Below are 22,624 nucleotides of genomic sequence, written 5' to 3'. Positions count from 1 at the left end.
ATGCTCATGTCCTCAGATCCTTATTTCTATGTGCATCCTACCAAGCGTCCAAGTGTCAACCGCCTTTCAGAGAGTCAACGAGGCGACGAGCATTGTCCGCCACTAAGAGACATACCGGTCGGTCAGGAGAACAAGTCGTCTGAAAGGTAGTACTGGATAGGAGCATCTGGCGGAGGTGAAACCGTGTGCCAAAATACTGGACGTCTTTCCAGATTGCTCAACACGCGCATGAAGCAAGGTCGCGACGTGTCGGACGTGTCGTGGATTTCACGCAACGATGATTTCTTCGCCAGGCATCTCCACTCGGCCTCATCCAGCTCTGTCGTAAACGAAAGATCGAAGGCAGCTTCTGCTGCGGCCCTGTCGCAGTCGCTGTCAAGGCTCCGGAGACTGACAGTTCGCTTGGCGTGAGCATTGCCGGCGATATGGTCCGTCGATGTTAGTGAATGCAAAATCTTGGAGTGACATTCTGCAGCCGATAGAAGAACCACGCCAATGAGCTATGCATTCTGCATCCCCGACAGGAATCTCGTCGCACACCCCTGACACTTCAGTACGTCGGCAGCAGAGACAAGAGCCGCACGCAGCACCGCGAGAGATCCGGGGAATCGGAGATTAGGGATCGCCTTGCATCCATCGAGTGCCAGATAAAGAATAGAAATGCACGCCCACCCCGTGGAGCTGGGGAACAAGATTACCGGTAGTGTTGGTGGTGCCATGGGAGCTGGGTCATTGCGTTAGATGTGCACCCGCTAGCCAAGCGGTGCTAGCTTACGTCAAAGAACCTTGGGCTGCGGACAATTGGCTGTGTGACAAGTCTGTCGGTGTAGCAACGGCGAGACTAACAGTCGGAGAGTCTGGGGACGAAACGAACTTGGTTGTTTCCTTAGCCATCTCAAGGGTTTCCGAGGTAGATAGTGGCAGCCAATCTTAAGACCAACACATCGCGTGCACGAAGGTAGGGCTCCGTCGCATGTGATTTTCCTCGACTCTGCCAGACGTGCAGAACTCGAGACGATTCGACGTAGGGCTTGATAGGCAGCTTACCGCACCCTGCGCAAGCTCTCTTCCTGAGTTCAGTCATCCTCCTTGCAGATAAAGGCACGGGGTACAACCAACAAAGGCAGCATCGAAGAAAAGAAGAAAATTCATGCAAAGGATATTTTGCTCTCACAAAAAAAACAAAAACGGGCGAGCTCAGGATCAAATCAATACCCGAGACGGCGAATCACTCCACTTCACCTCTGCAAATCTGCGAATCATTTTGGCCGGCGGTGACCAGGCGGGGTCTTTTTCGATTCGCGAACAATGTCAGGTCCCAGCGCCGTCATCATCAGCTCTGCTCTCAAAATGGCAAAGTAGCGCAATACTGGCCGAGATGACTTGAGAGTCGTGCCACCAGCAACCCACACACATGTCCTTTCTGTGGCCATCAAGATCCATTTGAGAACCTGCTGAAGCTCATCCAGCCGAGCTTGAAAAATCCCCACCACTCAATCCAATCCAGTAGAAATTCTGGAAATTCCCCGGTTGAAAGTCACCGAGCCCGGAGAGCTCAGAGTGCTCTGAGACAAGGTTGACTATCGAGAGTGTGGCTTTCTGCCTAGGCAGCAGCGAACAAATGGAGTCATTACAACAGGAAGCTGGTTGAAATGTGCTTTCATAATATCGCTGCTGCAACCTTACGAGGATCATCGGTCAAGGGGTTTGTCAACCTCCGGGATGAAGAAATGCACGAAATGGTGGTCACAATTACGCCGCATTCGATGTGGATGGTCAACCAGCTGCCCTTCAGAACCGACTTCAAATAACCGTCCAGTTCATAAAAGAAAGCCCTCCAAACCCTGCCAACTGATGCAACTTAGCCGCGACATTTCGCGTCGTCAGTCTGATCCCCGCTAGGAGGCCAACAGTCAGAGGCATGAGTTGAATGATCGACGGAGGTGGTGTCCACAGCTAAAGCCGCAGAGAACTTTGGCCCTCGGAATCGAGCAGAATAGATATATGATTGAGCTAGACGCAGAATGGAATCCTTTCTCTCGCGTTTTCACCACAACAATATTCTAAGTAGGGATTTGCAACCACGCAATCCAGAGTCGCACACATCATCCGATCACAAGAGACCCGGGCAGGCCTTGTCCTCGGTGTCTCCATTAACAAGGATCTAGGACTGGAGAGGTTTGAGAGAGATACTGCTAACGATGGCAGTTCATTCTTCGGTCGACTTGAGAGCAGGAAAGCACTGGATAGTCATGTCACCTCGCCTCGTACCTAGGAATGAACCGAGAAACTGGAGGGTGCCAGTAGATCACAAATCGTCCACATGACTGATCTTTATAGGGTTGATGTGAAGAGGCCGAAAGGCTACTAGGTTGTATTGTTCTAGGCTTGTTTGGGTAGACCAATCATAAAGCAGGACCTCGGGGTCTATTCCCATCGGCGACCATCAGGCTCGTGCTGAACAAGGGAGTTGACATGTCACAAATATAAAGAGGAAATCTCTGCAGCTTTTGTTCCACCGGTGGCCGAGAAACACTCGGGGAAAGAGACGGCTTCCTTAATCACCCAAAAACAAGACGAGAATGGATAGTGAGTTTCTGCAGGGCTGCTATGGGATAGGACACACTCCCGCGGGCTCCTGGTAAGAACTTGCTTGAGAGAGAGTGTGTGTTCGCTTCAACTAATGAGCGGAAACGAAATAGGGGTCAAACACGTGCACGAGGAGAACACAATGCAAAGTTTTTCGCCTCCACTGACAATGCCTCTTCCTTCCAGTACAAACGTAAGTCAACAGCTGCTCAGTTGGACCATGGCCACGCTGGGACTAATCAAGTCGAATGGCTAGTTTTGTGGGACCCAGAGAAGGATTCCCGAGATTCCACGGCTACGTCTGGCTTCGATAGACGGTCGACGCTCACCGCTTCTTTAGTGTCCGTCTTCTATGGCAGTGTTTTCCCGTCGCATCCTTTTATCATACCCGAGAAGCTTTATCAAAAGAATCCAAGTCTTCTGCCCGATCACTTGATCGCGGCAATGTGTATCCTTGGTTCATCCCTCGTTCCCGCGCCCTTTGTTACGCGCGAGGTTGCAGAGTCTTTCCAGGCCACGGCAGCTCAAGCCAGCCTAGCCTGTGTTCCCGATGACGGTTTCAAGGTTCAGAGTCTCATGCTATTGGCGCTCTCGGAGTACGCAAACAACAACCGAGCTCTGGCATGCCGCCGCCTCGACCTGGCTATCGATCTGGCCCTGCTGACCGGGATGAACAGGAGGCCAAGCGCTACAGCTCCCGATCGGGAAACGCCCGCCATCCTCGATGAAATGTGGAACCGAACGTGGTGGGAATTGTATTTCATTGCGGGGTTGTTCTCTGCATCTGGAAGCACCGGTTCCTGGATGCGCATGTCGCTCGCACCTGTCGATCGCCCCTTGCCCGGCCACTGTCGAGAGTACATGGAATGTTTCGCACCAAAACATGCACCATCAGAGCTCCGGTTTTATCGACGCCGACCACCAAAGCGTCACTACTGGTCTACATTCGCTTTCAGGGTTGCTTCGATACACCTCATGGGCCAAGTCCTGGAGTGGCAGTCCCCGACAAGAGTGCTAAGCCCTCCACTGGCCAGCCAGGCAGTCGAGGAAATGAACCTCCTAGTAAGCTGCATGAAACTCAGTGGCAATGAAGTGGTGAAAAGCGATGGGAGAATCGACGAGCAGCTCTTTTCGACTTCAATGATTCTGCATCTGACCAGGATTCTCCTTGACTGGCCGGAAGCTGGAGGGATCCTTCGCAAATTCCCTCATCTGACTGACATTGGTCCCGACTTCATGACAACGGCCTTCTGCCCCAACGAGGAGTCAATCTCGGCCGCCCATGGCATCATCAACCTGGTTCCATTGGACTTAAAGCTCTATCGGCGAACACCCTGCTTCGGACTCGCTCTCGGCATGGCCGCCATCTTGTATGGGGTCAAATATGCCCAGGCCCTGACAGCCACCCAGTCTCAAAACGCAAGGAGCGCGCTTCGCCTGGCGGTTAGCGCGTTAAGGTATCTCGGAGAGGCTCACCAGTTGCCACGGATTCTTGCAACTAGAGTGGAGGAGCTGACAAAGAAGCGTCCCGGCGACGAGAGATATCAGCTGATCTAACCATCACGGAGAGACGACGGAAATCTGACGAAAATGAAACACAATGGGCAATTCAATTGGTTGCACCGTCAACCTTTAACTGCTGCAACACATGCACCTTTTTCTTGGTATTCATGAAGTGCTCCGTCTTGTTCTCTTGCTTCTCTGGCAGTTCCTCCCTGTTCTAGATACCTTTTGGCCTGTGGCCTGAAGCACTCCTGAACGCCCCTCCTGGGAAAGGCCTAGATAGAAGGGCCTCAATTGCAACTTGATTGCAGAGAGGGTTTTAGTGGCCTTGGTCGGCACCTCAACATCAAGTTGTGAGACCTTTTGCAGACTCGAGATTCACCACTGGGTATGCGAGGAAATGTATGTTGGGACTGGCTCGCACGCACGATCTAACCAGCTCGTGATTCCTTTTAAGATCCGAGGATCGAAAGCGCCTTGTTTGTCATAGAACATCCCGATATATATTACAACGCCCGTCTCGCAGGTTCTCTTCAAAGGACCATCTCTCCAGTCTCAGAATCAGACGATATGCCACTACCGCTGTCTGATCATTCTAAAAACGGCAAAGGCGCTCCCTGCCACCACCGAGACGATGACGATACCGATCGTCATAAACGCTTGATCGAAGAAGCCAACGGCCCTGCCTTCGCCCTGGTTGATGGCTGGCAGCGCCCGCTGCAGCACCGCTCGACTCCAGGACTCCAGCTCCTTGGTCGATCGAGAGCGTATGGCATCCTGGCTGATAATCGTCAATTCTGATGGATGAGCTAGTCGTGGTCGAGGAGAGCGAAACAATGTCGGGGTGTACCGCGGGCTCGGGCTTGGTGCGATTGTCGGATGCTTGGGCGCGAAAGGGCCGACTTTTGTTGAAAAACTGTCAGTATCAACCGCCTCACTTGAGGGTGATTGGAATGGTACCTACCTAGCAGCTCAGCAGGGATGTGATTTATACACGAAAGTCGTGCATCGATGAATCTCGCTGTGTAGTTTGCTTCAATGGGCGCTGCAAAGACGAAATTCGCTTCCAGGGCGGTTCCGAAGCTGGCAATACAAGATATCGTGTCAGCCAGTGCCATGCGTTTGTTTGTAGCCGGAACGGAGTGCCAGAAAAATAGAAAATCCTATACATACCTGTTACAAAGGTCGATAGCATCATCCAAGCTCGTGATCCGGGTGACAATGATCAGTCGGCCGTCTATCCTGCGTCCAAGGGGGGCTTTTGACCTAGAATCAATGTCCCATAAGCGCTGACCCTGGAGCCGGAATGTACCGCGCTTACCGATCCTTGACCTCAACGATGCTGCCGTTCGAGCTTGACACAACCACCCTTACGCTTTCATTGCCCTCGCATTCCTTCAACGTTCTCGCGTAACCATCGGGCTGTCCCTTTGCCAGATGTGGTGATCTTGGAGGAGTCTCACTCAGCAAGGGCGATGTTACTGCCTGGACAAGGTGATACAGAAAGTCGTCGGCGACAAACTCATTCACGAGAATAACGTCGGGAGCATAGACGGAGCGGCCATTGAAGGACACTCTGGATGCACCGATTGCCATGGCCGCTTCTGGAATCTTTGCAGTCCTATCCACGACCGCCACAACCTTGGGGGACGAGTTCGACTGCAGACCGCCTGTTGCCGACACTTCCTCGTCTCCAGACTGTGCCAAAACGTGACATTTGGCCAGGAAGTCCTCTGATGGTCTTGTGCTGCTGACGGCGAAAATGTCCGCATCGAGTGCGGAGGGTAAGATTTTGCGTAGCACACCAGAGACTTTTGTGAGCGTAGGAGGTAGCTGGACGCATTTGGAATCAGAGAGGCATCTAGAATACGTTGACCGGTGACGTCTGCAGGAGGAGAACTAACATACCTCGACGACTACACAGTTACCAGCCGCCAGAGCCGCAGTGAGAGCTGAGATGACAGAATAGAACAGGTTTTGCTTCGCAGGAATCACATAAACGGTGCCGACACTCGTCGTTGCCCCGAGGTTCTCTGCTGCCCTTTGAGCTTTGAGGTCTTTTTCCAGATCGATGGAAGTATAGTGCGTGCGCAATTCTGAGATGGCGAGCGCGTACTCGAGATTGACCTCGGAATCGCTAAGACCACTGTCCACCAGGATCGCATCTTTGATGAGTTTCTCCGATGATCTCAATGCCGTGTGGAGAGAATGGAACAGTTTCTGGCGAAGTCGCGTCGACTGGGCTCTGCCCTCGATGCTGGATATCTCTATGCGGGAGAAAGAATCGCCTGCCATTTTGACGATCATTTTCACAGGAGACTGGTTCCTGGGTAGTTACGTGAGACCTGCGTAGCTGTGCTCTCACTCATGTTGGGTGAGATCCAAGCGGGAACGCTCTTGCCTCTGATGAACAATAATATCGTAGACAAAATCAGCCAGCAGCAATTCGGTCCGACAGTTACTTACCCGAGTCGAGGCTCCCATGTCCCTGTTCCGAAGGGGGGGTTCCGCAGAAAGTGGGAAATCAGCCGATATGGGGTTGCCCGAGGCGCCCCGGAATGGGGGTGGAGTGTATATCCATCAGGCCATCAGGGCATGCCCGGGCGTGATCTCCCCATAGGTAGCCGCCGCAAAGGTCGCCCGGACGCTGGGGCTGCGACGTGTCTAGCGGCACCGTCTGGCCCTGACACAGATGGTGTACAGCTCCAATTGCCGCGGGTCTGTTGGTTACTGAGAAAAGAGAAAGCTGCGTTGTTGCCACGCTCGTTGCAAGCCTCCAATCTTGATTCACTTGCTCCTACTCTTCTTCCCAGAGAGCAAAAATGAGCAGCACAGAGACGATTGTAGAACCTACCACGGTTCGCGAAACGCTCCGCGCGTACGATATCCACCACACTGGAAGCGATGAGACATTAGAACCCCCTACAGAGCAGACGCAGAATCAGCCGCAGGAAGGACCTGTCTCGCAACCCGGTTCAAATTGGCCATCGGACTGGCGACGAATACCTCCGTATCGGCCTTCGAGCCGCTCGCATCGAGTCTCTGATCGACCTGCTGGCCTCGACCGTGTCGAAGGTACAATGGTTATAGTCATGTTTACGGGTGTTTGGACTTACGGAGTAAGCGAGAATCCTTGCACATCTTCTTACATCTTTTGAATACAAGCTTAATCAAGAGGGGGGACATAATGCTGACTTTTGGTGGCAATGCAGAATCTGAACCGATTATGGCGCGCGACCGTAGGAAAATGGAATAACAGTATCATGAGATACAAAATAGGGGGAGAATGGTAGGAGGGAAGATTTGGTTGAGTGGGTGAATATTGGTTATGTCACGAGTGTTCCAAGGTCATAATAACGGACACCTAAAATGCTAGATTAAGTCGGATTTGGCACAGCAGAGGTGATTGTTTGGCGGCTGAATATAGGCCACACTTCTTCTATTTTGCTGCTGTTATACCAGAATCATAGGTCAACATCGGTCTCCATCTATTCTGAAGGTTGGCCTGCCGGAATCAAAGGCATCAATAGCCAATTCTGATGCTCTTTCCCAAAGTGAACATGATTCACGCCGCCGAAAGTCACTTCGTCTCGATCTTCCTTCGAATTATGCTCAAACAAGCCTGCACCTTGCGTATCGCCCGAGGATATCTCCAGCACCAGACGATCTCCAGGCGACAGGACGACATTGGTCGGCCAAATCTCCACGTCCACCGGATACACCTGTCCAGGGGTAAGTGGTGCATGATCAGTAGACAGGTACTCGCGATGAGGATGCCATGGTTTGTGTCTCGGGCTTTTATCGTTGACATTTCGCAGACTGGCCCGGAGCCAGCCTTTGGTCACAGGCACGGGATCTCCAACAGTGCCGGTATATAGGATCTCTTTCCCTTGGGCGTTCAAATGTCGGATGGTGATAAAGAGGTCAATGTCGCTCGGCTTGCTCGTCGAACCTTCCGTTGCAGTAACGGAGACATTCAAGTGTGCCATGAAGTGGCCTGTGAACTCGGTCTCCTGCTTGAACGGTTCGCTGGTAAACCGGATAAGATGTTGGTTCTTAAGATCTCCTAAGGCCTCGTACGACAACTTTCTCACATCCCCAGCATAGGGAGACTCGATAAGACCTTGGCTAGGCGTCAAATAGCAACGCGTATACTGCGTACCGGGGATTGGCCAGTCCTCTGCGTGCCGTGTGGGATAAGCACTCTCGGCGGCGGCATCGTTGAAACCGACGTCGCCTATTCTGACTTTATACCCAACCTTTGGTTGCTTGTCGCATGACCACCCCAGAGGATCATGTCCTTTGAGGAAGGCGTCTAAGAAACTCCGTTGCATGTCCACACATTCCTTAGTGTAGAATGGAAGGTCATGACGACCAGTGATGAATCGGATGTACTTGTGCTTGGACCCAGCATTCAGGAACCCTTCAACATTGCCTCGAAGGTGGAGGAGGATGCCACCCCAGTTTCCAACGGAGAGCAAGGGCACCTCTATGTCCGACAGATTGTAGTCTTTGCTCGCATAGTACTCATCATCGACGAAGCGGTTCCTGACGTTGTCTACGTTCTGGTCATGGCAGTTGGCGCGAAGTTCGTCCTCATCCAAACTGCCTTCGATGGTATCTGGGCCCCAGTTTCGTGCAGCCCTCCCAGGCCGTCCATACTGGTTGACAATGACCTAAACGCAAAGAACCATTAGCGACGAAAGCTCATAGAAGATCAAGCACTCACCTGTCGATTCCACCAGAAATCAATGAAGGTGTTTGACAAGATGCCGCCGTGACGACAACGGTCGCGGTAATAGTCGCTCATGCCCTCCCAGGGGATCATGCAAGCAAGGCCTCGAGGGCGTCGCGCGGCAACTCGCCACTGGCTACCGGCGTAATAGCTGATCCCAAGGAGACCAACCTTTCCTGAAGACCATGGCTGAGAGGCTGCCCATTCAATCACGTCCACGAAACAAAGGCTCGTATCTCTGGACATGGTGTTGAGCACACCTGGTGATTGACCGAGACCAACCTCGTCGGCCCGTACAATTGCATATTCGTGTCGAGTCCAGTATCCAGGGTCAGGTGTCTCCCATGCAGAATGTGGTGAATGGTGTTCTTCCGGAACCTCTGCAAACGAAGCGGCGTGAAACCTAGATTCAATTGTGAGAAAACCAAGGCCCTGTTTGTATACACAGAAGACGGTGACTCACACCGAGTAGTGGACGTCCTTGCCATAAGGCCCATACGTTACCAGGACAGGGAACTTTGCTCCTTCGGGCGCTTTCGGCCTGAATACGTTGCAACGGACAATGCCGCGCCCGTCATTCAGCTGAATCGTAGCATTCTCTTCGTAGATATAGTCAAAAGAGCTGGTGTCGATCTTGTGAAGGTCATCTCGTAGCTTATTGGGCATTTTGGCTGATTGTGTCTGATGACTTGTGACCTGGAGTTGTTTTCGTATATATGCAATATGAAAGGCGACCCTGCTCGTCCACCAACTTGGTGCAAGCCTCGGTTGGTCTAAGGTACTATGTATTGAGAGTACGGATGATGTCGATCCAGCCCTAGTTGCGAGAGGGAAAGCGATTGGGTAGACTTTCAGGACTCCCATGAGCCGGGTCAAGGTCGGTACCCCAACCCGCTCCACATCTCGTCGCCGCGTTCCCGACGGGGAAGCAAGTTCACCTTGCCCGCCCGGCACACAGATGTTCGGAGAGCCGGAAGGGACAACTTGATACTGTGATTGTTGCCGGTCCCAGAATGAGTCTTTCTGCAACTGAAAAAGGTCTCAAATTACTTCGTACCTTGGACGGCGTCAATAACTGCCGCTCGAAGTAGTGTGCGGCATACACTTAGTGCTTGAACCGAAGTCCTCAGAAGCCGTTCTTGTTGTGATTGAGCTCTATTTCACCTCATTCAAGACACGGGCTAGCAGCTGCGCAATGTGCACTTTGTGTAGGAACAATATTCGTTCACCACGTGCAATCAAGGCCTGAGCCGATACAGAAGCTGAACCAGCAGTCTCTTCAGTTGCTGCGCCGGTCCAAAGAACCAGTGTCGCATAGTATATGGCATATGGAACATGGGGCGCTTCGAATGGCAACCGTCGTGGTTCTGTGGCCGAGAAAGTTGACCGTGACGAAATCTGTTGCGGATTTGCTGCCTCCGCCTTGTTCAATGAAGTCACGAATGCTCCTTCAACCGATGAAAGCATATTTTCAGCATGCCATCGTGCGACCTTGTAATGTCTGCTTTGAGTCCATCCGTGAATCTCTCGCGCAGCCAAGCTCTTCTTGGGATCCCGTGCTGCAGAACTAGGTGCAGAGTGGGCGAAGCTTTGTAGAATCGCGAGGTTTGTGTGAAGCATGATGTTTATCATGTGGTAGACCACAAGGTGCGAAGGCTCCGGCCCCTCACCAAGTGAGTGTAGCCAGGAGTCACAAGCTAGTTCCACAAAGTCGCTCTTGCCCAGAGTAAGACTTTCGATAACGATGTTATCAACGCCATAACTGTTCTGGCGGGGATATTTTGCATGCCATAGGAAAGTAAACAAGTATGACAAACTTGCTAGGCTGAATTTTTTGTACAGTTCAGGTTCGGTTGTGGGACCTCCACGAGTGAGGTCTACCACCAGACGTTGCAGCCGGCCGACTTGGCTCCCAGGAGGAGGTGACTCAGCAAAAGAATCTGGATGGTGCCACGGTAAGGATGGTGGGCACTGCATAATTATGACCCGGTAACCTTCGAGTATGTATAGAGTTTCAAGAAGCCTTCCGAGCAGTTAGTGCATATGCAGTGCATTTCTGAAGGTCGCGGAGTGTCCTCACCGGACGCTGTCGTCTTCCCTTCTGTCGTTCATCTCAGATGCTTTCCATGCTTGGCTATACTCTTGCACTGACTATGAAGTGTGTCAGTCATCTGATTGGAAAATAACATATTTCAGAACATACGTGTATCAAGTTTCCATGGAAAGCTTCCACGAACTCATAGCTTCTTTTGTCACCGCTACAGAGGCCGTATAATTCGAGAAGGATAAACTTTCTCTGCATCAGTAGACGTCTTCGCAATCTCATCTCCAACTCACTGTTTTCACCGTAACGAGTTTGTCCTCTAGGGTTGAGGAAAGTTCGTCGAGGACATTCTTCATGTTGAACTGAATAGGGATTAGATGTCTGTGGATTTTCTCCGAGGAGGGCACTTACAGATGCCAGCAAAAGCCTTCGGGCATCGTTGTACATTGACTTGGCAACTTCGGCACTGCCAGGAACGGTACAAAACAGGCCTCCAGTGGCCGCCATTGCAAGGGTGTACTCCGCTCGGCCCTTCCAATTCACAGCAGGGTTTTTGAATAGGGAGAAGGTCTCGGGTATGTGTCTCTGAAAGATTTTCAGAAATACTCTGACAATGTCTTTGTTGTGGTCGTTCAGATTCGGCGGAGCTGAGTACCACATCTTTCTAGCTTTGTTGAATGCGGGTGAAGGTGCTCTGGATTTGCGGTCGAAGTACTCTTGCATCACAGCAGTCAGGCTTTGCATAGAAGATGGCAATACATGGTCCAGCAGTGGCGAGTTTGAGTCGAAGAAATTTTCATTCCAAGCGAGATCTGATCCATCGAACCAGAATTGAGAATTCTGAACAAATTAGCATGCGAGTCAATCTACCGGAAACACAAGACCAAACCACTGAGGGCATCTGCCAGAACTCATTCACTCCGCTTGGATCCGGAAACGGGTAAAGGAGATTTTCATGAGGGATGGACATGTCTGGCACTTCGCTATTCATGCTGTCGTAGGCCGGGATCGCTGGATGTCCTTGAAATGGCAGTGGAAGCGCACCTGGATCAGCGTTCGGCATAGACCCTATGCTAGCATCAAGGGTTGTCTCAAGTCCCATGCCGTCGTTCAGAGCAGCACCATTGCTCTGGTCTGACTGTGGCATCCTCAAGGGAAACGAGTCCGATGGGCCATCATCGTCAACGTGGTTATCAAATGCATCCACCATCTGGTCCGGATAGGCTCCAGTAGATCCGTCGGTGTGTGATGATCGACTAGGTGCCCTGGGAGAGGCCGCTGCCGTCCCGTAGTGGCAGATAGATGTGGTCGATTGACATGGAGCGCATGGTTCGTTCCCATCACAACGCATTTTCCGTTTCCGACAGCTATTGCAAGCAATGCGGACACGTTTACGTGCTGAACCCTCCCTGCCTGAATCTCCATTGCAATAGTCCGCAGGTGCAGCGGGACACTTTTTGACATGGACGGCTTTGACATCAGAGCGTTGAAAAGACCTCCGACAATACGGGCAAGTGAATGGCTTCTCCTTCGTGTCTGGAATCATGAGCCCGAGTCAACATTGTGCAAACACAACAATAACATTGTATGCATACGAGTTCGGCGATGCCTTGCAAGGTGCTCTGACCTGGCAAAGCACCGAGAGCAGATATCACACTACCATTCTAGTCAGTTTTCCGTGTGAGGCATCGGAATGCGCGCGACGACGGAACGTGCATCGCCTGGCACTCTGCACATTTCACATTCCGTTGCAGGCAAGGACGCACCTTCTTATCCTGTCGGGTCATTCCTGGGGACGTGATGCTGATATTGGCCATGACCACAAGTTCGGCTGACCTCTTACGGATTGGAGTCGCTTGGAAGTGATAGGTGTGGAACCTGGGGAACTCCTGAAATCCGGGGTCTCTGGAGGTTTTACAAGAAATGGGGAGTCGTGGGTAAGTGGGTGAGGGCAGCTCCTCGGCCCAAAGGTTATTTAAAGCAGCATCGAAAAAGGATCGTATCAAGCTAGGTCACATCATGTCTTGGCACGTTTTGAAAGGGCAGCATCTGTTCCGCATCCTCGTTGTTCTTGATATCAAGGCGAGATGATCAGCTGCCTCACTCACATTGTTGGTTGCAATACCTCTTATTCACCAAAGTGTATCCCGCATCCTGATATCTCTAACCTTGGCCGTCCTGGCTGCTTCAGGGGACTCGTACCCACCATGTCCACAGAACAGCCCAAAGCAGGTCCAGAGGTGAGGTTTTCTAGCTCACGGCAGTGGCCAGGCGAGCGCCATCCGACTCGATGGGATGTGCACGATGCGAACGAAAGTCCCGCAGTCACGTTCCTGGACCGTTTTCGGGCTGCACTGCTGCACACTGAGGGCGCTGAGGACGACGCCTCGCACGACGTCGACTCAGTGATAGACAGCTCGGAGAACATGGACGAGGTAGGCGCTGAAACGATACCTTACCGTCTCAAGTACTTTCCCTGAGTCGCAGAAAAATAGAACTCGGTCAGAGAGTATACATATCCCGTGGTCATGCTGTCCGAAGTTCCAATCATCCTACCAGAAGAGGAAATGGCGCAACTGCAACAGTCGTTCTTTGCCTCATTCAATCACATCTTTCTAGACGCTGTGGATGTTGCAAACTGGCCTTCAAATCCACTTCCTCCGTATCTCCAGTATGCGCTTGCATGTCTGGGGGCCGCGGCATCAGCTCGGGCGTCTAATACGGCTGCCTATGCTGTCGCAAACGGGACCGATCCAGCCGATGTCGCGGCAGGCTTGTTTATTGCTGGTACCAGATTGTGGTCGGTTATGCTAGAAGTCGACAACCGCGAAGCTCGAATGTTAGAGGCAGTGATTGCCGTAAGGACCACCTCATTTTCATTCTCTTCTAAGCCTGAGCAATGCCGAAGACGTCGTTCCCTCGGGACTAACACTGGTTAACTAATTACCTACCTATTTTAGGCCTCGCTCTTGATCACTTATGGCGTCTTGTCCACGGACCGGGCGTATCGGAGGATGTCGTCTGTTCTTCTTTGCAATGTTGTTACCGTGAGGCGTTATGAGGCCCCAATCCCTTGGTGTACCATTGGCGCTGACAAACTGCAGATCTCCAGGCGGTTGCACCTTCCTGAAGGCTGTTCACCGCTGTATACCTCATCGGAACTGCCCGAGAAAGATGTCACCATAAAAAGGTAGAGTTAACGACGAGCGAGTCGGACAGACTGGCAACTAATTGCATACAGTTCTCTTATGAGCTACCTGCTACTACTCGATACTATCCACGCTGTCCATTATGGGCTAGCACCCCACTTTTCGAGGACTGAACTCTTCATAAGAATGCCCTCGTCGAATCACCAATTCCGCACTCTGTATAATTCTCTCACACACGGCTATGCTTTGCCACAAGATGTTCGAAGTCGAGAAGATGGCCTCCTGCTTCTCATCGTGCTCCTGAGCGACATCATTTATACACAGCGATGTCACCTCTCGATGCCCTTCTTCACGGATCGCCAAGACGGCGTGGCTGATAGGTCGTCAAGCAACCGCATACCACTACGAAGCCCTTACGTTCCATTGACCTCCCAGTCAGAATACACTCGTCTAAGCGCTGACTTGCTGGCTGCCCTTTGCCGATGGGAGCAGCATTTCCAACGCCACGTTGGCACCGATGTCCTCGCTCTCTACTACTTTGTCAAACTCCAGCTGATGTGCCCCGAACTCGGAAAGCTTCCTCGCTTGGCCGGGTACGGAACTGCCTCAAGTTTCAGGGAAAGTCAACGCAATCCCTCACCACTCGTGGAACAAATCGACATTCCAGACAAAGCAATGGAATTTGCGTGGCTTGTCCTCGACTATTGTGACGGACATTCACAAGCTCCGGAGCGAAGATCGGCTGTCTGGCTCCCAGTCATCTTATTCCTCTCGGCGTTAGTGGCGTGGCAGAAGTTGCACTCACGACCAATCGCGGGTCTCAAATACGGCAGCTTGAAGGTACTCAGCATGTACAGGGACGAGATCGCAAAGCTGCCATGGCCATGTTGCGTGGAGATGACGAACACCCTTGACAGGCTCATGAAAAGATGATTCACTCTGGAGGCCCAACTTGTTCCCTAACTGGGGATGAGGCAGAGCGAATCCTTATGCGGCTCTCTGATGTTGTCTAGGGCCTACACATGGACCGCCAGTGTCACAGCGAGTTTGAGTCATCTGATAGACTGCATGAATATTTCGGGCGCTCTCTGCCCAGATATCCGTCACGGCCCATGGATACGGTCCGGGCATGACTCGTCAGGTACAAACCCAGCAAAAGCAGCATCGACTTCGAGTCAAGTGAATGGGGTTCCGGAGCCTGTTCCTCCTGACCCCATGCTATCCGTGGATTACCCCATTTCCTACCAACAATGTCACCATAACACCTCATATGAAGGGAGCAGCTAGTTCGCCTCCTCACAACAAGCGGGGATTAACTCCTACTACCCCACTAGATCTCAGTCGCACCACGCGGCGGAACTGAAGTCAAGACTTCACAGTCTTACAAAATTTATGGTTTCATCACTTAAAGTTTGGGGTAGAGGGGTGCCTCGGCACCGTCAGACCACTTAGCTACAAGAAACACAGATTTCTCCCGGTGTCCATCATCGCAAACGCTCAGTCCATCCTGGCAGCAAAAGCCATGGGGTAGACGTGTCACCTTAGACTTGGCCTCTTCATTGGGGCGGATCTTATTTGCACCAGTTTACCAAAGACATGCCTCGAGGTAGGATATAAACCTCCCCGACCAGAGCCTACCATTGGCCCTGAAATATAGCATCAACCTGTATACACTCGCATCGAGGATATCACCACAATATGTCTGAAACGAACGGGATCAACGAAAAAGGCTTCAATGGAACGGATGCGAACGAGTCTGCTGCTGATGTCCACACGGATTATCTGATTGTCGGCACTGGTCCAGCTGGAGCTTCACTAGCATGCTTTCTCACACAACATGGTGGGTGCAATCGCCCATATGTCCCACATGGATGTTGAGCTCATTGCGACCTGTTAGGCTTAACCGGCTTAATCGTGAGCCAAGATCCCAGCAATGCCGACACACCACGAGCTCATATCACCAATATGGCAGCGATAGGTGAGATAGTCGCGATTCAGATTTGAAACTGTAAACCACGCTCTAACCGTAGATCAAGACTGTCTCCGAGACATCGGAGTCGACAAGGAATGTTACCAAGTGGGAACGGCAGGAGACACGATGATCCATACGCGGTGGTCAAATAGTATGGCTGGAGAGGAGTATGCGCGCATATATTCCTGGGGTAATGATCCAAAGCGAAAGGTGGGCATCCGCTGCGGTATCAGGCCATCAATAACAGTTCTAATCGTGATTTAAAGGGTGATTATGAGCTCGCCAGCCCTTCAGATCCGCTGGACCTGCCTCAAACGCTGCTCGAGCCAATACTCATACGGTACGCGACATTGAACGGGTTTAAATGCAGATGGGACACCAAGTTTGTCTCGTTTGTGCAAGAACCCGACGGCAAGGGTGTCACAACCACTCTCCACGACAAGGTGACCGGCCAAGACTATCGAGTCCGGTCGAGGTATCTGTTCGGCGCAGACGGGGCGCGCAGCCCGATCATGAGGCAACTCGAGATTCCGATGATCAAGCGCCCAGACCAAGGGTATGCCATCAACATTCTAATGGAGGCCGATATGGCACATCTCATGGAGAACCGTATGGGCAATCTGCATTGGCTCTTGACACCGGACAAAGAGCACCCGGATTACGCCTGGATCGGGTGCATTCGAATGGTGAAGCCCTGGTACGAATGGCTGTGTATTATTTTCCCCGCGTTCGGCGCCGAGAGAAAAGAGCGAAGCCCTGCAGAGTATATCAAACGCGTGCACGAGTTTATCGGTGACGACACTATCGAGGTCAAGATCAAGGGCATTTCGACCTGGATGATCAACGAGACGGCGGCTGAGGCGTATTCAAAAGGAAACGTTTATTGCTTGGGCGATGCTGTGCATCGACATCCGCCGAATCATGGACTTGGGTCCAATACCTGCATCCAAGACTCGCATAACCTGGCATGGAAGATCGCATTCGTTGACAAAGGTGGGCAGCCTTCGAACTTCGCACACGCGTGCTGTGTGTGCTTTCATGTGCTGACTTTAGCGCGGCAGGAATTGCTGGAAACGAACTGCTGGACAGTTACAGCATTGAACGCCAACCCGTCGGTCTCGATGTCGTCACACAGTAAGTTTTGCCTCGTACGACAGCATCTCCGACCGCTGAGCTGACGTTTTTCGTGTCAAGGGCAAACGCATCGCTCCGCAACCACAAAAAGATCTGGGAAGTGCTAGGTAACATGGAACCTACGGTTGCCGCGCGAGTAGAAGCATTCAACATCCTAAAAGAAGACTCGGAACGAGGCCGCAAGCGCCGCGCCGACCTCCAAGTCGCTCTCCGCTTGATCAACCGTGAAGAACACGGGCTGGGTATCGAGATGAACCAGCGGTACACATCGTCGGCGGTACACAAATCCGACCAGGGACCCCAGCCCACCTTCGACTCTGATCCACTAGAGCACTATCATCCAACTACATACCCCGGCGCACGCGTACCGCACGTCTGGCTCAGCAGGACCGTCCCGTCAAAAGCCATATCGACGTATGATCTCGCTGGGAAGGCCCACTTCACCCTGTTCACAGGGATCGGCGGGGATGGCTGGCGGGCCGCGGCCAAAAAGGTCTCGAGCGAACTTGGCGTGCCATTTGAAGTGTACTCAATTGGATTCCGGCAGGAATATGAGGATCGGTACCTCGACTGGGCGAAGATCAGAGACGTCGCCGACTCAGGGTGTGTGGTGGTCAGGCCGGATTTTTTCGTCGCGTGGAGGAGTCAGGAATGGGAGAGTGATAGTCCCGAGAAGTTGTTGGCCGTCATGAAATCTGTGCTGTCGCGCAGTTAAACAGGCCTTACAAGGAGTGTGATTTGTCCGGTCAAGTCAAGTTACCATACCCGATTCATTCCTTCTGAGTGTTCTGCTTGGATTCGGAAGAGGTGTCCACTTTAGGAAGGAGTGCCAGCCGTGAATGTATTCGCATCCCTCCTACCGTGTTCATTCTCTATTCTCCGTTTTCAACTAACAACCCGACCGACAACACATATTAAGGGTAAATAAACAGGCTACTCGGGTCTAGAAATGGAAACGGACTTTGCAGACGTCGAGATTCGCCGCTGAGTATCGTGGCACAAGCGGGGCTGACGAAAATACGGGGCACATAGGCGGCGCGGCATTATTTGGTGGGCCGGCTGCAGCTGATGTTCCACCATCTAAAGCCTTGCAAGGAGGTTACGCCGAAGAATGATTTCATATGACCTCAACGTCGTGCCGCCGATATTTGTATGGGAACTGACTGAGCCATCCCAAGCCGATCTCCTCAAACGCCAGACTGGGCTGTCAATCACCACAGTATGGGGCCATTTTCGAGACTGATTTGCTTTGAATCGGAGGTGCGTAGCGGACCGAAGTATTTCGCAGACTTGGGCGTCGAGGCCTCCGCGATCCCAGAGCCAGGAACTTCCATCCAGGCTTATTCTTCGTTCGACGACCTCCTTCAAGGCAAAGACCAAGTGACGGCAACCGTGGGCAAGGTATGAGTCTCTCGGCCCTGTGTGAATCTTTTTCCCAACTCATGCAATACTGTGCTGACTAGCTGGAGGAGTATAGCTCCTCTCACCCCTTCCAAGGGAAGATCTACCCATATATTCCGTTGGACTGAACTACAGAAGCCATGCGAAGGAAGCAAAGGTGCCATTTCTCGATATTCGGACCCTTGCAGGCGATAGCTGACTTGGGACTCCACGTTCCAGCTCAATGTTCCCGTCAACCCACCGGTGTGGACAAAGCCTGCAGCGGCATTAGCTGCCCCTGGAGAGGACATTCACATGAGCAGATATTGTGCTTCTAATTTCCCAGATTGGGAGGTGAGTTCTCTATCGTCAATATAGGGTAACTGTCAAAGATGATTGACCGAGAGCTTCCTCTACTGGCAGGGAGAACTAGTTTTTGTCACATCCAAAGAATGCCGCGACGTCTCTCCGGAAGAAGCAGGGTCCTACATTCTAGGCTACACCATCGGCAATGATCTGTCATGCCGAGTGTTTCAACTACCCGCCCAGAACGGAGGTCAATTTTTCTATGCAAAGGCGTTTGACAAGTTTGCGCCGATCGGTCCCGTTCTCATCAGCCCCGAGATCTTCCAGCAGAACAAGGAAGTGAAGATAGTCACAAAGATCAACGGACAAGTCATGCAGGACGGGGATATCAAGAAGGACATGGTGTTCTCGCCCGCACAGGTTTTGAGTTTCATGAGTCAAAGTGAGTGCCGTCATCGGCCAGAGAAGAATGAAGATGCTGCCCTTTCGACAACGTCTCCCCTCCCGACAGGTATTATCGGTGGACTAATCGCTCTCACACGGCAGGCACAACTATCCCAGCGTACACGGCAGTCATGACCGGGACCCCTGCCGGAGTCGGCGCCTTCAAGACACCGAGGCGGTTCCTCAATCACGAGGACGTTGTAGATATCCAAGTCACAGGCATCGGAGTGCTGAGGAACAGAATCCTCTTCCCGGAAGGAAGGCAAGCCGTATTGTGAGTCAATGTGAGATACCATGAGCTCCCCTCCCCCCAGATCTGCCAGTCTTTGACGACACAATTTGCTGATCAGCCCTCTTGTTGTCTCCAGACTGACATTCATACGCGTGTTCTTCTCAATGGTTTATCACTCGCTGAGTAGATTTTGGTGAGAAGGAGAAGGGGACTCCGTAGTACGAAATGCCCGATCGGGGATGGAGCGGGCGAGGGTTAGATTTTGGTTATCTAAACATTCTGTGACAGTGGAATCCAGATAGACTAGACGTCGATTTTTTTTCTCTTAGATCTACCATTGGTGACTCCATGTCCTTGTGAAAACTCTGAAATCTGCTGTCTTGCGACCTTGGCCTCCATGTGTGTGGTCAATGTGCCCCGTATTTTGGCAGCCTTGCAGGCCCGATTGGCAGCGCGGCGATTCGGCGGGGCCCCTGCCGAGGCTCACCAGGCTCATCTGGTAGAATGCGTCCATGTCCACGCGACAAAGCTCCACGGACGAACATCATTCCGCTCCAACGACTGGAGGCCTCTCGATCGATTTGAATGGCACACATTCCCTCCCGCATTGCCATCGTCAAATATCAGTTGGATGGGCATAGGGTAGAGCTTGCAGGTGGAATTCCTTCTCCAGCACGGCCTGATAGTCTGTTCCGGCCATTCAATGCGGGGCCGATGCGGGACGGAACACCCATTCCCCGTCTTCAACGCCGTGTCCACGGCAGGACTCCGAAATCCTGAGCCAGAGGCGGCGTTGACCTCTCCCCGACCGCCTGCGCTGAGTTGACGTATGTATGCACGTACGTGTCAGCTGGGGAAACATGGCCATATATTACGAGAAGAGCAGATGTGAGGAGGGAGGTGTTGGACATGCCTCGTGCGCTTTCCAATCTTTCTTCAACCACCTTGGCTAGCCAGCCAGCCAAAGCATGGTCAACGCCCTCGACATACTTTCGTACCTCCCTCGATTCCTCCGTGAACGCATCACGCCCAAAATGCCCATTCCCGACGTGAAGAATGACCCGTCCAAGGTCCAGCTAGCCCGCCTGGGCCACGTCTACTTTGAGCACCCGGACCTCAACAAGTTCGCCAGGTTCGCCAAGGACTTTGGTTTCGTCGAGGAGAAGAGGGACGGGAATGCCATCTATTTCCGCGGCTACGGCAGAGATCCGTACATCTATGTCGCGACCAAGTCCAAGACCGGCAAGCCCAAGTTCATGGGCCCGGCCTTTGTCGCCAGGGACCAGAAGGAGTTTGACAAGGCCGCAAAACTGCCTGGCGCGACGGTGAAAAGTCTCGACAGGGCGCCTGGTGGCGGCCAGATGGTCACCATCGCGCGCCCGAATGGCACGTTCATGCACGTCGTCTACGGCCAGCAGGAGCGAGACGTTGAAGAGAACAAGGGCGAACCCACGGCCACGCACGACTCGCAGGGACCCTTCAACACGCCCTTTGAAAAGAGACGGCTCGGGCAATTCCAACGGTACCACGAAGGGCCAGCCCTGATCCACAAGCTGGGCCACTTCGGCTACGTGTGCAAGGAGTTCGACGAGGAGCTGGACTTTTACACGTCCAACTTCAACCTCGTGCACTCGGACATCCTGTGGCACCCGCAGTTCTCCAACATCGACGTGCTGACCTTCATGCACCTCGACCTGGGCCAAGAGTGGAGCGACCACCACATCATGTTCCTGCAGCGCGCTCCGCCCGAGGTCAAGGAGACGTACGTCCACCACAGCTCGTACGAGGTGGCCGACTTCGACACCCAGCTGCTCGGCCACGAGTGGCTGGCCAAGAACAAGTGGAAGAGCGTCTGGGGCGTCGGCCGCCACATCCTGGGCAGCCAGATCTTCGACTACTGGCAGGACAGCAGCGGGTTCAAGATCGAGCACTACGCCGACGGCGACGTCGTGAACCAAGACTCGCCCACCAGGAGGGAAGTGGCTGGCCCGATCTCCGTCTGGGGCCCAGAGTTACCCAAGGACTTTGGGGCAGATGGCACGAAGCTGCTGGTGCCTTCTTGATTGATGATTCACGATAAAGGGGGTTTCTGATTGGGTGCATGTATTTTCTGGAATACTGGGGCAAGAAAACGGTGGATTAATTTATATAGATGTATAAGGATAACCGGATTCATCGACCGCGTCTGCCATAAATATTTTCTCATACGAGAAATACCTGCTTTAGCGCCGCGAGGCCAATGTTTCGGTGGTGGCAAATGAACGGCCGGACTACCGCTCGCTCACGACCGAAACCTGTTCGTATTGAGGGTAAATCTAGACGACGTCTGCAAAGGGCGAACACTAGCATGTAGATAATGACGTCTCCCTGGCTGGGGGAACCACGGTTGTGGTTGACGACTATGAGCGGTGAGAGACTACTGAGGGAGGGCCGGGCATTTCTGATCCGATGAGCTTGAAGATCATCCCAGGCCTCAGCCTCGCCGTGGGCGCGCTGTTTGGTTGGACCTGGTCATCTATATCCGCGCTGAGCAGCTGATTTCAATCAGTCTGGTGTACCTCAATTCCTCCACTTGCGCGGAGATATATATTGGCATTGACGGCAGCGATCCACACCCCGCGAAAGGCCATCCCCATGTGACCAAATGGGGCCTGTTCCAAAACTGCGCCCCGACGAGAGGAACCACATCCGGCCGACGCTCTTGGGGGCGAACCTGGACCACTGTTGATGCCAAACTTGGGATCCTTCTCTCAAACTCATGCCTCGCGGGTTCCTATCGAACGACGAGTTCTTGATTTCTTCATAAATTGGGGGCAGAAATGTGTGTTGGCCTCGCTTTGAGTGTGGTGTAGTGTCTTGAGAGGGATAGCGAGAGCGTTGTGCCCCCCCTTCTCTTCTCTTCTCTTCTCCCTCCCTTTTTCGAATCGGCCACTGTTATGCAGGAAGGCGCCCAGTGTGAAGCAGACTGAGCTGCTGAAATCTTCAACTGCTTCAACGGCAGTTCAGGTCACAAGCTGAAAGTAAAAACAAGTGGCGCGGTCTGACATGAGTAGAGTGACCCAAGTGATTCACCATTAGAAAGATAGTGACCTTCATTTGGAAGAAATGTTTTGTTTACCTTTGGGAATCGTGGTTC

At 52.5% G+C, this 22,624-nt stretch overlaps 10 protein-coding genes across 10 annotated transcripts; 6 read left to right on the top strand and 4 right to left on the bottom strand.

Annotated features, from left to right (window-relative positions):
* Positions 1-506: 506 nt before the first annotated feature.
* Positions 507-731, bottom strand: A1O5_02558 (uncharacterized protein; the record flags this gene model as incomplete). Its single annotated transcript, XM_007743172.1, has 1 exon — positions 507-731. A coding segment is annotated over one exon (225 nt), but the record flags the coding sequence as incomplete, so codon positions are not given.
* A 1,851-nt stretch (positions 732-2,582) lies between these two features.
* Positions 2,583-4,146, top strand: A1O5_02557 (uncharacterized protein; the record flags this gene model as incomplete). The annotated part of the gene is made up of 3 exons (XM_007743171.1): positions 2,583-2,641; positions 2,703-2,782; positions 2,846-4,146. The coding sequence occupies 3 exons, from the start codon at positions 2,583-2,585 to the stop codon at positions 4,144-4,146; spliced, it is 1,440 nt and encodes a 479-aa protein (XP_007741361.1).
* A 522-nt stretch (positions 4,147-4,668) lies between these two features.
* A1O5_02556 (uncharacterized protein) lies at positions 4,669-6,387 on the bottom strand (the record flags this gene model as incomplete). The annotated part of the gene is made up of 5 exons (XM_007743170.1): positions 4,669-4,994; positions 5,057-5,175; positions 5,266-5,358; positions 5,414-5,925; positions 6,001-6,387. 5 exons carry the CDS (start codon positions 6,385-6,387, stop codon positions 4,669-4,671), a joined length of 1,437 nt encoding a protein of 478 aa, XP_007741360.1.
* A 527-nt stretch (positions 6,388-6,914) lies between these two features.
* Positions 6,915-7,385, top strand: A1O5_02555 (uncharacterized protein; the record flags this gene model as incomplete). Its single annotated transcript, XM_007743169.1, has 2 exons — positions 6,915-7,211; positions 7,305-7,385. The coding sequence occupies 2 exons, from the start codon at positions 6,915-6,917 to the stop codon at positions 7,383-7,385; spliced, it is 378 nt and encodes a 125-aa protein (XP_007741359.1).
* Positions 7,386-7,580: 195 nt separating this feature from the next.
* A1O5_02554 (uncharacterized protein) lies at positions 7,581-9,493 on the bottom strand (the record flags this gene model as incomplete). The annotated part of the gene is made up of 3 exons (XM_007743168.1): positions 7,581-8,768; positions 8,822-9,230; positions 9,291-9,493. The coding sequence occupies 3 exons, from the start codon at positions 9,491-9,493 to the stop codon at positions 7,581-7,583; spliced, it is 1,800 nt and encodes a 599-aa protein (XP_007741358.1).
* A 489-nt stretch (positions 9,494-9,982) lies between these two features.
* Positions 9,983-12,081, bottom strand: A1O5_02553 (uncharacterized protein; the record flags this gene model as incomplete). The annotated part of the gene is made up of 6 exons (XM_007743167.1): positions 9,983-10,850; positions 10,908-10,978; positions 11,031-11,117; positions 11,165-11,233; positions 11,283-11,711; positions 11,761-12,081. The coding sequence occupies 6 exons, from the start codon at positions 12,079-12,081 to the stop codon at positions 9,983-9,985; spliced, it is 1,845 nt and encodes a 614-aa protein (XP_007741357.1).
* A 997-nt stretch (positions 12,082-13,078) lies between these two features.
* Positions 13,079-14,953, top strand: A1O5_02552 (uncharacterized protein; the record flags this gene model as incomplete). Its single annotated transcript, XM_007743166.1, has 5 exons — positions 13,079-13,306; positions 13,367-13,729; positions 13,832-13,918; positions 13,976-14,061; positions 14,113-14,953. The coding sequence occupies 5 exons, from the start codon at positions 13,079-13,081 to the stop codon at positions 14,951-14,953; spliced, it is 1,605 nt and encodes a 534-aa protein (XP_007741356.1).
* Positions 14,954-15,718: 765 nt separating this feature from the next.
* Positions 15,719-17,841, top strand: A1O5_02551 (uncharacterized protein; the record flags this gene model as incomplete). The annotated part of the gene is made up of 6 exons (XM_007743165.1): positions 15,719-15,860; positions 15,918-15,998; positions 16,057-16,202; positions 16,259-16,985; positions 17,054-17,126; positions 17,187-17,841. The coding sequence occupies 6 exons, from the start codon at positions 15,719-15,721 to the stop codon at positions 17,839-17,841; spliced, it is 1,824 nt and encodes a 607-aa protein (XP_007741355.1).
* A 506-nt stretch (positions 17,842-18,347) lies between these two features.
* Positions 18,348-19,534, top strand: A1O5_02550 (uncharacterized protein; the record flags this gene model as incomplete). The annotated part of the gene is made up of 5 exons (XM_007743164.1): positions 18,348-18,527; positions 18,604-18,684; positions 18,747-18,860; positions 18,930-19,254; positions 19,359-19,534. The coding sequence occupies 5 exons, from the start codon at positions 18,348-18,350 to the stop codon at positions 19,532-19,534; spliced, it is 876 nt and encodes a 291-aa protein (XP_007741354.1).
* Positions 19,535-20,456: 922 nt separating this feature from the next.
* On the top strand, positions 20,457-21,551 carry A1O5_02549 (uncharacterized protein; the record flags this gene model as incomplete). The annotated part of the gene is made up of 1 exon (XM_007743163.1): positions 20,457-21,551. One exon carries the CDS (start codon positions 20,457-20,459, stop codon positions 21,549-21,551), a length of 1,095 nt encoding a protein of 364 aa, XP_007741353.1.
* Between the last annotated feature and the right edge of the window lie 1,073 nt (positions 21,552-22,624).

This window comes from Cladophialophora psammophila (assembly GCF_000585535.1).
Source record: "Cladophialophora psammophila CBS 110553 chromosome Unknown aczJe-supercont1.3, whole genome shotgun sequence".
In the NCBI taxonomy this organism is placed as follows: Eukaryota; Fungi; Ascomycota; class Eurotiomycetes; order Chaetothyriales; family Herpotrichiellaceae; genus Cladophialophora; species Cladophialophora psammophila.
The sequence above is the reverse complement of the archived record's forward strand: the minus strand, read 5'-3'. Positions and strand labels throughout refer to the sequence as shown.